The sequence below is a fragment of the Pteronotus mesoamericanus genome, unplaced genomic scaffold (genome assembly GCF_021234165.1).
Source record: "Pteronotus mesoamericanus isolate MK-2021 breed Mesoamerican mustached bat unplaced genomic scaffold, CSHL_Meso_final contig_20, whole genome shotgun sequence".
NCBI lineage: Eukaryota > Metazoa > Chordata > Mammalia > Chiroptera > Mormoopidae > Pteronotus > Pteronotus mesoamericanus.
This window is the reverse complement of record NW_026555085.1, coordinates 60,044,323-60,058,240: the sequence shown is the minus strand read 5'-3', so window position 1 is coordinate 60,058,240 and position 13,918 is coordinate 60,044,323. Positions and strand designations below refer to the sequence as shown.

The 13,918-nt window shown below is 38.8% G+C and overlaps 1 protein-coding gene and 1 pseudogene across 4 annotated transcripts in view; one reads left to right on the top strand and one right to left on the bottom strand.

Moving 5' to 3' along the window:
* The first annotated feature begins 2,833 nt into the window (after positions 1–2,833).
* The window catches only part of HACE1 (HECT domain and ankyrin repeat containing E3 ubiquitin protein ligase 1), a 90,566-nt gene continuing 79,481 nt past the window's right edge, over positions 2,834–13,918 (top strand). For all 4 annotated transcript variants that reach the window (XR_008528773.1, XM_054569771.1, XM_054569770.1 and 1 more), the window contains exons 1-4: positions 2,834–3,116; positions 11,965–12,019; positions 12,847–12,936; positions 13,463–13,567. Coding sequence is in view for 3 of the 4 variants with exons in the window: in XM_054569771.1 (XP_054425746.1) it covers positions 3,041–3,116; positions 11,965–12,019; positions 12,847–12,936; positions 13,463–13,567 (326 nt within the window). In the remaining variant the exon portion in view is untranslated. The remainder of the gene's footprint in view (positions 3,117–11,964; positions 12,020–12,846; positions 12,937–13,462; positions 13,568–13,918) is intronic.
* Positions 9,640–11,627, bottom strand: LOC129067607 (tropomyosin alpha-3 chain-like; annotated as a pseudogene).

The following is a 13,918-nucleotide window of genomic DNA, read 5'->3' as shown; positions in this document are numbered from 1 at the left end:
ATCTTCCTGTGCCCTATATAAGAAGTCTTTGCCTTCTCCCAGGTCACCAGGACGCAAAAGTAGTCTCCTATATTTTCGTTTAAAAGCTTTACAGTTTTAACTCTTACATTCATATTAATGATCTTTCCTTGCTTTTTTTGTCTGGGATGTGATATAGGAATTGTTCTTTCTTTTTTTGGTTCCCCCTCTAAGTGGATATCTAATTACTTCAGTACTATTTTCACTGATTAGGACCTCTAGTATAATGTTGAAGAGAAGTGATAAAATCATTCTTGTTTTATTCCTGATCTTAGGAGGAAGACAATGGTTGGTCTTTGCTCTTTTTTTTTCCTTGCTCACCTCCTGCATTTTTTGTTGAATTTTTGTTGAATTGATTGTTTTCTTTTATTTTTTAAAAATAATTTATTTATTTATTTTTAGAAAGAGGAGAAGAGAAACATTGATTGGCTACCTCTCACACACCCCCCAGAGGGGTCCCCGCCTGCAATCCAAGCATGTACCCTGACAGGGTATCAAACCGCAGCCTTTAGGTCTGCAGGATAATGCCCAGCCCACTGGGCTACACCAGTCAGGACTTATTTTCTTCTTTTACATGGAGAAACTTAAGCTTAGGAATGACCTATAAAACCAGTTTCCTGGGAAGAAAAGAAATAAAAAATTAGAAAAAAAATTAAAACTGAGCCAGAGAAAAATCTTGAATTTTAGAAGTGAAAAATTCTATGCTTTTGATAGTGGGGCTTATGATTCTAAATGACCTTTTAAATCTCTCATTTGACACTCTTGGTGTTGGTTTCCATAGGACAAATGAGAAAATCTTCAGTTCTTTCAGAATTCTTTAGTTAATAACCTATGAAGAGCTATTTGGGTTTTGTTGTCCTGCTGGACAGCTTTCTTGTTGGTATTATAATCTTCCCTGTCCAATATGGGAGCCACTAGGTGCATGTGGGTATTTAATTTAAAATAATTACATTTAAATACACATTTAAAATCTAATTGCTTTAGTCACATTCCAAGTACCCAGTGACTGCATTTGGTTAGTGGCAACTATTTTGGATAGTGCAGATTATGGAACATTTTTACCATTGTAGAAAAGTTCTGTTGGACAGAGAGTGAAAAGTTTATAGTAGCACTGCAACTTCATATACCTTGGAGCAGAGCAATTTGAGAGATATCATGTTGCAGGATCTACAGTAGCATTCTGTAACATTCTTCCAACCTTTGCTCCTGTGGTGAACAGTGATCAGCAGGAGTGATGCCCACCTTGGAGGCTACTGGGAACTCCTACCCCTGCACAAAACTCCAGACTTGGTGTCAATGGGACATTGAAAATGATTTATTTAGCACAACAGCTTAGGGAGTGGTGGTGATAATAGGGACTGAAGTGCTAGCTTCTGTCCAGCAGTGGGGAACTTGACATTCTGAATGGTATAGGGAAGCCAAGAAAGGTTGGAACGTTTCCAGTTGAAGCTAGGTGGCAAAGGGTTGGGCATAGTCCACATTGGCTGATAGCAGCATTTGGCATTCCTTGGAAACTTTAACCTCTCCACCTTGTTGCCAGACTGGTTAGCTCTCATCTGAACCAGGTGGTGAGGATTCTGCCCTGAGCCTGTTGCACCACTGGCACAAGTGACTGATAGCTGCAGATTGGAACTAATTTAGGATGGCATTGGCAGAGAAAACCCATGCCAGCCACCATATGCCCCTTCATTTCCTGGATGGGCAGGTGAGACTAGCTTTCTTTCTTTGGACTAGCTAACATACATTATCAACATATCTGTGCCCATTCATTGCAGGAATAACTTTGCCTTTCTGCCAGGAAGAAGATGTAAAAATACACATTCTTTGATTCTCTCTTACTCTGGCCCCATCTTGACACTGGTTATATCCAAGAAGACAAAATTCCCTCCTTATCTTTTCATTGTCAGTTGTGTTAGATTCATATTCACGTGCATGGATTAATTCTTTCATGTTTTAGCTGCTCAAATTTCTGTTTTTATCTTGGCTTGTGCTCAACTTTTGTGTAGAAGCGACAATCATGATATCCCTTACTGATTTCCTTAAAATTCTTTTCCTTCACATTTTGTTTGTATTGTGAAGTTTTTTGCAAGTTAAAAAGTCAGAGTCTTTGGATTTCCCACTGGAACCTGTCACCACCTTGACACTTCAGCATTGTACTAAGTAAACGGAAATATTCATCATCCGGATCTTCCCCCAAAGCTTCAGCTTTGTTTCAGGTGCTGTGGCAAGTACGGGAATATAAGGCACAAGACAAGACGGAATGGGGTCCTATCCTTATGAAGTCACCCAGCAGGAGAGACAAATGATTAAGCTATGGTTAAGTCACTTGCAATGAAGGAAAATGTGTATTCTGCTTTGGCACTTGTTTGACTCTATTATTATTTAAATTTTATATGTGAAAATAGTATAATATTTCAACAATTTACATGTCTGAAAAACAAATGTACCAAAACCGGGATGATGGTTTTTAAGAACTGTGCAAATCCGCAATCTACTATACAGTAGAGTGACACAATTGAACGTCAAGGAAACGGCTCCCGTGCAACTTTGCAAGACCAGAAGATAAGGCGTGGTGACATCCAAAAGTCTCTCCAAGAACTTGGGGGTACGCCTGGGCTTGGCACTGCTTTCCGCACCCACTGCCCTACCCGGGCTTCGGCGCTGCCAGAGTGAGGAGTAACCACCGCACACCTAGCTTGGCTCCGCCCGAGTCGCTTAGCTAGGATAGGCCGGTTCCGAACTACGATTCCCAGAAGGCCGTGCAAGGCCAAGAGGGAAGAGCCGCGGCGGCCGGAAGAGCGAGAGAAGGGGCGGTGGCGGGTGTTCCCTTGGTGGTCGGTTTGGCAATCTCCGAAACCCAGGCAGAACGCGGCACAGTGCAGTCCTTGCAGTCCTCGCAAGTCCCGGGCGCCGGCCGGGGCGAGCCGGCGCATCCGACCGCAGGACGGGTCGGGGCGGAATGTAGGGCGCCGGGCGCGGAGGCCGCCGGCGCGGCTAGGTAGGCGCTGAGTGCGCGCCGAGGATGGAGAGAGCGATGGAGCAGCTCAACCGCCTGACTCGCTCGCTGCGCCGCGCTCGCACCGTGGAGCTGCCCGACGGTGAGCGGGGCCGCGCGGCTCGGGACTGGGATCCAGGGGCGGCCGGCCCGGGGGTGGAGCTCGCGCCCTGAGAGGCCGGTGGGAAAAGTAACTGAAAGCTGACAAAATGCCTATATTTACTTTCCTGATCTGGGAGGGGCGGGGCTGGACCCCCGACCACCCTTCGCTCTTGCTCTCACCTAGGCAGGGGGTAGTTTGCTGAAGGGGCCAAGGTAGTGGCTGGTCCTGCTGATGGAAGAAGCAGAAGAGACAGAAGTCTCTCCCGACGGATGGCGGAGACCCAGATTCCGGAAACAACACAGTTGAGGGCCATTTTACAGTTGCTGTTTGTTGGGGATAGGGAGATGCGCCAAAAATAGTATTATTTACTTTAGGCTGCAGTGGGTGGGGTGGGGATTAAGCAGTCTTTTATTTTTGAAAGAGTAGAGCAGCGGTCCCCAACCTTTTTGGCACCAAGGACCGGTTTTGTGGATGATCGGGGACGGGCGACAGGAGGTGGAGGTTAGGTGAGGTTCCCTAGCTCTACCGCTGTGGATGAATGGGACGGGGAGACTGGAGGCGGAGCTCAGGTGAGCTTCCCTGGCGCGCCCACTGTCGAGGGGGGCGGGGCGACAGGGGATGGACCTCAGGCAAGCTTTGCTCACGGCCAGGTTCCTAACAGGCAGTGAGTGGACGGGAGGATGGGGATCCCTGGCGAAGAGCACTATTGTATTTTCACAATAGGTGAATAAGAGGGTGTCAAATGTGAAACCTGTCCTCTTGAAATACTGTGTATGTACAAACTCGTATTTACACTTTTCTTTAATGTGCTTGCCTGCCTTCATCCTTTATCTATTGGTCAGGCATAAGTGGGAGCTGGGGAGCTTCTAAAAGGAACGAGGAGCGACCACTGCAATTTAGGAATTTTAGTTCAGTGTACCAGGCAGGGACGGTCCTTTCAGGACAGGTAAAATGCTACCTATAACAGAGGTGAGAAAGAAAGCCATTTTGTTTGCAGCCTCTTGAATTCTGACGTTTTAGTGGCAGTGGAGGATGACAGTCAGCCTCTCTCAGAGGCTTTCGTTTATGTGAGGGAAGGGTTAGGCTATTACGGTTGCTGATTTTTTTTTTATGCATTACATCAGTTTATCTTATTTTTTCAAAACTTTATTTGAATTGTTGCTGGAGAGATGATTTGTAAATTAGTGACAGAGACCTTTGGAGGGAGTCATCAAAGAGATGTGGGTCTGGATACTTTGGGAGTAATTTTCTTGAAAAAATTTTCTCTAGACTCTACTTATGACTCAAGAATAGGGATGATCTGTGGTCACTGTTTCTCAATAATTTTTTATTTAATACCTTGCTATTATGAAGTAGTTGACTGAAAATAATCCTGATTTTTAGTAGCTTGAATTCCAGCTTCAACATTTTCTTCCACCTTTGAGTTTATTTCTTAAGTGTTGCTCTCACTCATTGTCCAGTCATATTATTAATATAAGTTGAAGAAGACTGCATGTGCAGGTTTATTTACACAGCAATTTGTATTGCCTAGGTTAGATCCCAGCCTTTTTAATATAAATATGATTTAGAATTTGTTGTTTCCTGGTTTTAAAAATAGTAGTGCACTTTCATTGTAGAAAATTTTGAAAAGAAAAATCAAAAATTCTGTTATTCACCCAATAATAAACAATGTTATTATTTTCTTAACTTTTATTATTATTTCTTTTTCTATCACATTAAGATCATACTACATATAGTCTTTTATTTTGCTTTTAGAAAATGAACCACTTTTTTTGTATCTTTAAATATGCTTAATGACTTTGTAGGATTCATAGGATATATGTAACAAATATAGAGTCTAATTTTCTTAAGATAGATTTTATGAGGTAAAGCTGGTACTTTTTAAATCGTCTCTATAAATATTTACATATTAGGATTAATATGTAAAAGAAGAATTATAGATCTAATTATAACAACATTTTAAAAATTGTGAGTGTTTACCTCTTAACATACTCTTTGGAGGATTCCACCAATAATCTGAGAGGCCCTGAAAACTAGAGTAACTAAAAATAAAACTTTTTCCCATGCTGTTAGGTAGAAGTGGTATTTTGCTTATATTTGTTTTTCTTTGATTATAGTGAGTTTGTGCTCATCTTGTTCCTTTAATTATCTTCGTCCCTAAATTTTGATGACTGTTTCTGAATTTTCTGAGATTGGCTCTTTTGTGTGTGTGTATCATATTCTAATTATAAAATTCCAGATTGTTGTGTTTGCATTTGGAAGGCTGAAGAGAACTTCAGAGTTCTCTCTAAATTTAGGAACTAATCAGAAATTTATTTTGCATTGCTAGAGTTCATCAATTAATAAGCATCTAATTGGAGCACATTATTAGGGTTGGAAAGTTTTTAATCAGTTTTTACTCTAAAATTGTCACATAGGATTAAACTGCAGATACTTGATTTCCTGAATTGTACTGAGAGGACACATTTATATTTCCTTGGCTTGATGAAAACTTGAGTGTTGCCATTAAGTAATGGAGGGAGTGGAGGTTGTTGGGTCATCCTCTTCAGAGCTGATGTAAGAATATTCTTATGAGAGAGGAAGTGAAAGGAAAGAACTTACTTTAGGGATATGGATTCTCAGTGGACTTTGAAAAGTTGATTTATATTGTTTGCTTACATGGAAGAAGTCTTAAACTACTGCATTACAGTGAATGTAGCTTATATAATAAAATGACAGAACTTGAGCCCATTTTAGCATATATTTGCATGATGATTAGGATAATTATCAGTGTTTTAAAAAAATCACTTCCATTTGATGGTTTGAGGAGTAATTGTATATATAACACATAAATGTTTTTTAAGATTTTCATTAGTTGTTGAGTTGTGAAATTTTATTAATGAAAATGACCAACATATCTGGTTAAGTAAGAGATTAAACTTTTTTTTTTATCACTGAACACTTAAATTATACATCTAGTACTCAGTATCTTTATGAGAGTAGAGAAGGAAGTACCTGACAAGTTATAGTCTGTTTTAAGGAAAGTATTTACTAGTTAGTCTCCTTCTAGCACCATAGTTATGATTCTATGTGTTTCTTCCTACCTTTTAATGTATGTGAGCTATATTTTTATAAGGTTAGATTTAACTTAAAAAAATAAGGTCTACATTTAAATGTTACCTAAGTAACACCTTATAATTAAAACCTGTGTGAACCTCATGATGATTACCTATGCTCACTTAAAATTGTGCACTATCCTGATTTATAAGTTTGAATTCACAAATAAAGGCATTTCCTGTTTATGACTTTGTTGATTATGGAGTTACTTAATTGAAATTGTCATGGTTTAGAAGTTTGTATTTTTATTGGTGTGTGTATTATGTGAGATATAAAGAATGTTAGTGAAAACAAAAATCAATGAATGGGACTGTATCAAAAGAAAAAGCTTCCACACCGCAAAAGAAACCGCCAACAAAACAAAAAGGCAGACAACCAAATGGGAGAAGATATTTGCAAATACCACCCCCTTAAAAAGGGTTAATATCCAAAATGTTTAAAGAACTCATACAACTCAACACCAAAAACAAAATAAAACCACCACAAAAAACCCAAAAACAATCCAAATAAAAAATAGACAGAGGCCCTGAACAGACACTTCTCCTGAACAGATACATGAAAAAATACTCAGCCTCACTAGCTGTTAGGGAAATGCAAAATCAAAACTACAATGAGATACCACCTCACACCTGTTAAAATGTCTGTTATCAACAAGACAAGAAATAACAGGTGTTGGAGAGGTTGGGGAGAAAAAGGAACCCAGAGAAAAATTCATTGCTGGTAGGAATTTGAATTGGTACAGTCAATATGAAAAACTGTAAGGAGATTCTTAAAAAAATTAAGAATAGAGTTGTCATATGACTGAGCAACCTTTCTGGGTATCTGCCTGAAAAATTTGAAAACATTTATTCACGTAGATATATGTACCCCTGTGTTCATTGCAGTATTATTCAGTGACGAAGATACGGAAACAACAAAAGTGCCCCTGGATAGATGATTGGAAAACCAAGGTGTACAAAGATACAATGAAATACTACTTAGCCATAAGAAAAGATGAAATGCTGTCATTTATAACAGGACGGATGGATCTTGAAAATATGCTAAGTGAAATAAGTCGACAGAAAAAGTCAGCCATATGACATCACTCATGTGGGATGTAAAACTGAAAACAACAAATGAATCAACAAGAAACATAAATAAAAACTCATAGACACAGGCAATAGTATGGTAATTACCAGAAGGAAGGAGCATGGGAGGGTTAAGGGGGTCAAATATATGGTGACAGAAGATTTGACTTTGGGTGGTATCACAGAATTGTGCACTTGAAGATTTGACTTTGGATGATGTATCGTAGACTTGTACACTTGAAACATACATAATTTTATTAACCAATGTCATCCTAACAAATTTAATTTAAAAAATCAAGCAAAAAAAATGTTACCATGCCCAGGGAGGCTTAGTGTAGTGTTTTTCAACTCCTGGTGGTGACTTACTTGTAGTTGATGGGAACAACTTAATAGCTGCAGTCAACATTAAAAACAAACAAAAAAAACCCCCCAAAACCTATAAAGTAATAAAACATTACAATGTATTGCATCTGTGAATAGTATGTTTTGTACTTTAAACCTTTGGTTACTATCTATAGCGCATACTGGGTACACTGAAAACTTTATTATGGGGCTTTGGAATTAGCCATGTTTGAAATCTAGCCACTTAATGTCACCATCATTCAGCTTGTTACTTTAGTGCTTCAGTTTTCTCATTTGTAAAATGGGGATAATAATAGTGCCTATATCATGAGATAGTTGTGAGGATAAAGGAAATGATGCAATGAAGAAAAAAGAAAAGTGCTTAGAGCAGTGCCTCTAAGATAATAGTTTAAAACATGTTGACTGTTAGTTAATAGGATTCTTTGGTATTTTATTTTTATAGCAAGAGAGTTGCATCTCCATACTGAAATTGTGAATGTTGATTAGGAGCGAATTGCTTTGCATGTATATACTCCCAAATAGTTAAATAAAAAAAATGTGAAGAAATAGTAACTTACTTCCTTTTCATATCTAAATTCTTCAGTATACATTCCTAAATATATAAATTGTTTTTTCAAATATAATTGCAATGCCATAATTAATGATAATTTTTTATCATTAATTACCTAGTCCATAATTAGTTTTTTCTTCTCAAAAATATCCTCTTACAGTTGATTTGAGTCAGTATCCAGACAAAGTCCATACATTTGGTTGCTTTATCTCTGAAGTTACTTGTAATGATAACAATTCTCCCTCCTTTGCTGTTGTTGTTGTTTCCCCTGAGGGACTAGTTCTGTATTTTAAAGAGACATTTGACAATTTTCAGTATCAAAATAGTTGCACTATTGGTTTCTCTTTGTCCCACTGGCCCCCAAAGAGACTACAACAAAGAAGAGTACGTTTTAAGCCTATAAGCTGCAGGATGTGCACCTAACAGACCTCACAGAAACCTCACCAAAAATGGGGTACTGGGTAAGGAAAGAAACTTTTAAAGATCAGCACACTGCCAGCCCAGATCGTAGAGAGCTTTCACAGCCAGGTGGGTTGGCCAGTGCCCTCCAACCCCAAAGAAGCAAAGTTTCAAAATTTATAAACAATTTTGTACATAAACTATTCAAGATTTCTCCAGCACTGACTGATACAAAGCACAATGAGATGGCACTTTTAGAGACAGCAGCTTCAGACCCAGAAAAGGCTGATGAGATGAGTTTTATACGGCTAAGTCAGTGGCAAAAACAATTTTCTTTTAAGGAGGCATGAGAGCAGATAACCAGTCACTTCAACGTAAGAGTTGCACAGTTTATTTTGTAAACCATTGAGAAGGGGGTAGAGATGGGTCAGGATTTGGTCTCAGAGAGGTCTCACCAGAACATCACTTTTTTTCCCTAACTCCCCCCGGAATAACCTTTCCAGTTTGACTGGTACTCTGCACAAAGCAGTGATTCCCCATAGCAGAGTCTCTGGGCTCTGTTTGGCTCTCAGTAAGGCAGGCCCATACCTTTGTCTCTCCTCAATGGAGTGCAATAGGGATTAAGCTAAAAAGTTACCTTTTAAAAGTGAGAATAGACTGCTGTACGAGAACCGTGGAATTATTTGAAATGTTTCACAAATGGTTGCTCCTACAACAACAAAAACAACAACAAAGATAATTACAAAATGTGTATATCACAACATGCTTTTAAAGACACTTGGCGTTGTGCTCACATTCCCTTAAATGTTCCCAAAGGTGCTCAGCTTTAGTCCAACCAGAATCTCTGGAGAGAGGCAGAGACATTTTGGCGAAAAACTTTGGGCGAGTTGGGGGTGGGGGAAGAAGTGAAAGGAGAAAGCAGCCTTTCAGCCAAAGATCAGCCCTCAGTTTAAAGGTCAGCTTCTGGCAGATTGGCCTCAGGCGGAGTAAGGGTCAGAGGGAGGAGCAGCAGCAGGGCGGGACTGGGGTGCTCCACACCCCCTTCAGATCAGAAAGTTTGGTCCCGCATCCTTTGTGTACTGAGTCATTTCTCTTTGATCCGTTTCAGTTTAACTTCCAAATCACCAATTGTCTTTTCCACCTTGGCTACTGATTTATCAGCAAACTAAGCATGGGTCTCTGCCTCCTTGAATTTGTCAGTAAGAATCTTTATCTCTTTCTCATATTTGTTTTCTTTTTGAGAGTACTTTTCTTCGGCAGCGCTCGACACTTCAAGGGTCTGGTCCATCAGTCTGATCTGTGTATCCATCTCGGCAACGGGACTCTGCCAGCTCAGCCTGTTCGTTTGTGCGTCCCAAGTCTCCGTCAATAATTACCAATTTACAAGCCACCTCTTAATAATTCTATCTGCCCCTTGTGCATGTGCTTAGCTTCTTTGAATTGGATTTCCTGGAGTTCCATCTTCATCTTTTAAAGCTCGGTTTTCAATAACCTTCATCGCTCTCTCTCTATCATTAGTAGCTTTCTCAGCTTCCTCCAGTTTTTGCAGGCAGTGGGCCAGGCGCTCCTGAGTGTGGTCCAGCTCCATTTCAACTAGCTGCATCCTGTGCTTGAAGGGAGCCACCTCAGCCTCAGCTTGTTGTCGGCCTGTCTTTCTCCCTCCACTTCCCGCTGGAGGCTCTGTGCCCTCTCCTCTGCGTTATCGGCCTGCTGCTGCAGAACTTGGATCTTGCGTTTCGCTACCTCGATGGTAGTGATCCCGGCCACGGTGCCCACCTAGCTCCTGCTCCCGTTTGGTTTCCTACCTACTCTGCTCGGAGCTGCAGCTGCTCCTTCTCCTTTTTTGTGCTTGTGCTTGTTTTTAAAGATTTTATATATTTTTGGAGAGAGGGGAATGGAGGAAGAAAGGGAGAGAAACATTGATCGATTGCCTCTAGCACATCCCCAACTGGGGACAAGGCCTGAAACCCAAGCCTGTGCCCTGACTGGGAATAACAGGTAATCTTTTAGTTCGCAGGCTACTGCTCAATCCACTGAGCCACATCAGCCAGGGCATGTAGTTATTTTTTTAAATGTTTTATTTTTTAACTAATTTTAGACTTACAGAAAAGTTGTATATGTAGTGCAGAATTCCCATAAACTCTTTCCCTAACTTCCCCTAATGTTCACATCTTTTACTGCTATAGTACAGTTATCAAAATTGAGGAGTTAACATTGATATAATACCATTAACTACATTGTAGACTTTATTTTCATTTGACAAGTTTTCCCACTAATGCCCTTTCTCTACTTTAGGATCCAATCCAGGATACCATATTACATTTAGTTGTCATAGCCTTCCCCAAACTAATAATTCTTCAGTTTTTCCTTGTATTTAATGACCTTGAGACTTTTTAAAAAAATCCTCACCGAGGGTATATTTTTATTGATTTCAGAGAGAGAAAAAGGGAGAGAGAAACACCAGTGTAAGAGAGAAATAGTGATCAGTTACCTCTCCATCAGTTACTGATCATGTGTGCCTTGACGGGGGGGGGATTGAACCCGCAACTTTTTGGTGTACAGGACGATGCTCCAACCAACTGAGTAAACTGGCCAGGGCTTAATGTCCTTGAGACTGTAAGAGTACTATTTAGATATTTTGTGGAATCCTTCTTAATTTGGGTTTGTCCAGTGTTTTCTCATGATTAAAGTTGGGCATTTTTGGCAAGAATATTAAAAAAGTGATGTTGCCCTTCTCAGTGGATCATATCAAGGGCTGTATGAAATCAATGTACATTATTTTTGGTGATGTTACTACCCTTTGTCACTTGAGTAGGTGATAACTTCTTGGTTTTCCACTATAAATTTATTATTTTTCCTCTGTAATTAATATTTTGGGGAGATATTTTGATACTATGTCGTTGTTCTCCTCCTCAAAATTGAACTCATCAGTGTTAGCTTTGGTATTAACGTTGTAACGGCTGGCCCTGGCCTGGTGGTTCGTTTGGTAGGAGTGTCACTCCCGTGCACCAAAAGATTGCAGGTTCGATCCTCCATTGGGGCACCTGTGGGAGGTAACTGGTTGATGTTTCTCTCTCACATCTCTCTTTCTCTCTCCTCCTTCTCCTTTCCCCTCTTCCTCTCTCTTCTAAAATCAATGAGCATATCCTCAAGTGAGGATTAAAAACTAAAAAATTAAAAAATTAACTTTTTAAGGACTAAATGGGAGTTGTTAGGGTTATTCCTTTGTAAGTAACTTATTTAAAAAACATAAACCTCTAAAATTCATTGAATTGAGAAATGACCATTAGTAATAAATAAAAGTGAATTCAAACACTAGCTGAAAGGTAGGAGATAAATGAATTCTTTTTCTGTTTTTATTTTTCTTTATCAGATAATGAAACTGCTGTTTATACGTTAATGCCAATGGTTATGGCTGACCAACACAGGTGAGTCCCAATTTCACAAATTTATGCTTTTTGAGAAATGTAAATTTATCTGAATGTTGTGTGTATATACACATGCAGTTTGGACATAAATGTTGTTCTGGGGCAAGTTATTTAAGTCTGTTATAATTGTCTGTCTGTGAATTAAGAAACATGATTTTCTAAGATTCTATGGCAACAGACTTTTTAAAATAAGTAGTTAGCTATTAAATCAAGTATTTGGTTGGTCAGGGGTGAGTGGAGGTGGGCAAAGAGGGGAAAAAGTGGGATATCTGTAATTGTGTTGATAACAAAAATAAAGTAAAAAAAGACGCAGTTATATGATTGTGGGATGAGGTGTTTACACTTTTAGCAGACCGCTCTGCTGTATTTAGCCATTGGATAGTTTGGTGTAAGTAAGAAAAAAATGAAGAGAAACTATATTTTGAAACAAGTTTTTTGCTTTAAAATTCTGATAATAATTAAAACATGTTTTTGTCTCTGATTTTTCTTCTTGATCAAGATTTATATAGTTGGGCTCAGCTTTCTGCAAGGGGAGCAGCCAGCCCTGCTCCTTTTGTTCGTCAAGAATCTAGGGGGAGCTGAAGGCCACCTAACTGTCTTCAGAGCAGGTGACACAGTGTAGATGAAGAAAACTTCAGCACTAGTTTATCGGTCAGGGCAATTGGTTTTTGGATGATTCTATGCTGGCAGCCATGCTACGCTTAAAGAACAATGGTTGTTTTTTAGTTTATGCAAGACAGAATCTGGTAAGACTACCTAAAGAGCAACTAACTTTAGCTATGTGTTTTTTAAAACATATGAACACTTTAATTTTTTCTTTTGTGCAGGTCTGTTTCTGAACTACTATCAAATTCGAAGTTTGATGTTAACTATGCATTTGGACGTGTAAAAAGAAGCCTGCTTCACATTGCAGCAAAGTAAGATTAAAGATATTTTGGATCAAACTCTGATCTAGAGTAATGATCAGTAGTTGACTTTGAGTCAGTGTTGGCCCACAGTAGTTATGGAGAGCGATGAGGACAGCTGAGTGATTCTTTATATGTTTAGGGCATAGTGTGTCATGCTTGCGTTCTTTCTCTAAATAAATTGTTAACCTTGAGATTGGACTCAAGTCTCATATGTACTGTCTTAGATTGTTCTAGGTCAGATCAGAGTAGGTTAGGCACAGGGACTGTCTTTCCTAGATGTACTTAAGAGAGTTCATTTATCAAAATTTTTCTTTTTTCCAACCAATATAAGATTTCATATGCTAACTGCACATGGTCATTGGCTTTATAGTATCTTAAAGTAGATGATATTTATTATTTGTGACAGAAGTTAAGCCAAATTTTAGGTTACTATGGACTCTAAAAATAATGTGTTTAATAGAGGTTTTTGTTCTTTAAGCTATGTCAACTTGGCTGTTTGTCGAATATATCTGATCTGTTTTTAATATTGTTTTAGTTGTGGCTCTGTGGAATGCTTGGTTCTGCTATTAAAGAAAGGAGCAAACCCTAACTATCAAGATATTTCCGGCTGTACTCCACTTCATTTGGCAGCTAGAAATGGGTAAATATTTGTTTCCTTAAGTAGATTATGTTGTATTATCAGTATTCAAGGCACTCTACCTTGATTTGATTTTTTTCCAACCCAATTACAGTCTTGGGAAGAGGTTCTTAGGTCATTATATTCAATTTTTAAGTATTATCATATTTAATAATTTATGAAATTGTTTACTGATATTTTTATTCTTGAAAATATATTTAAAGTTCATTTTTACTTGTACTGTAATTACATTTTATTTTCTGAAAAGCATAATTTTCACTTTTTTTGTTTTGATGTTTTTTTCCTGCTAATCTTTAGCCACATCTTACTCCATGGCATATTTTCCAAATTGCTTATTTAATTTTATTAATGTAA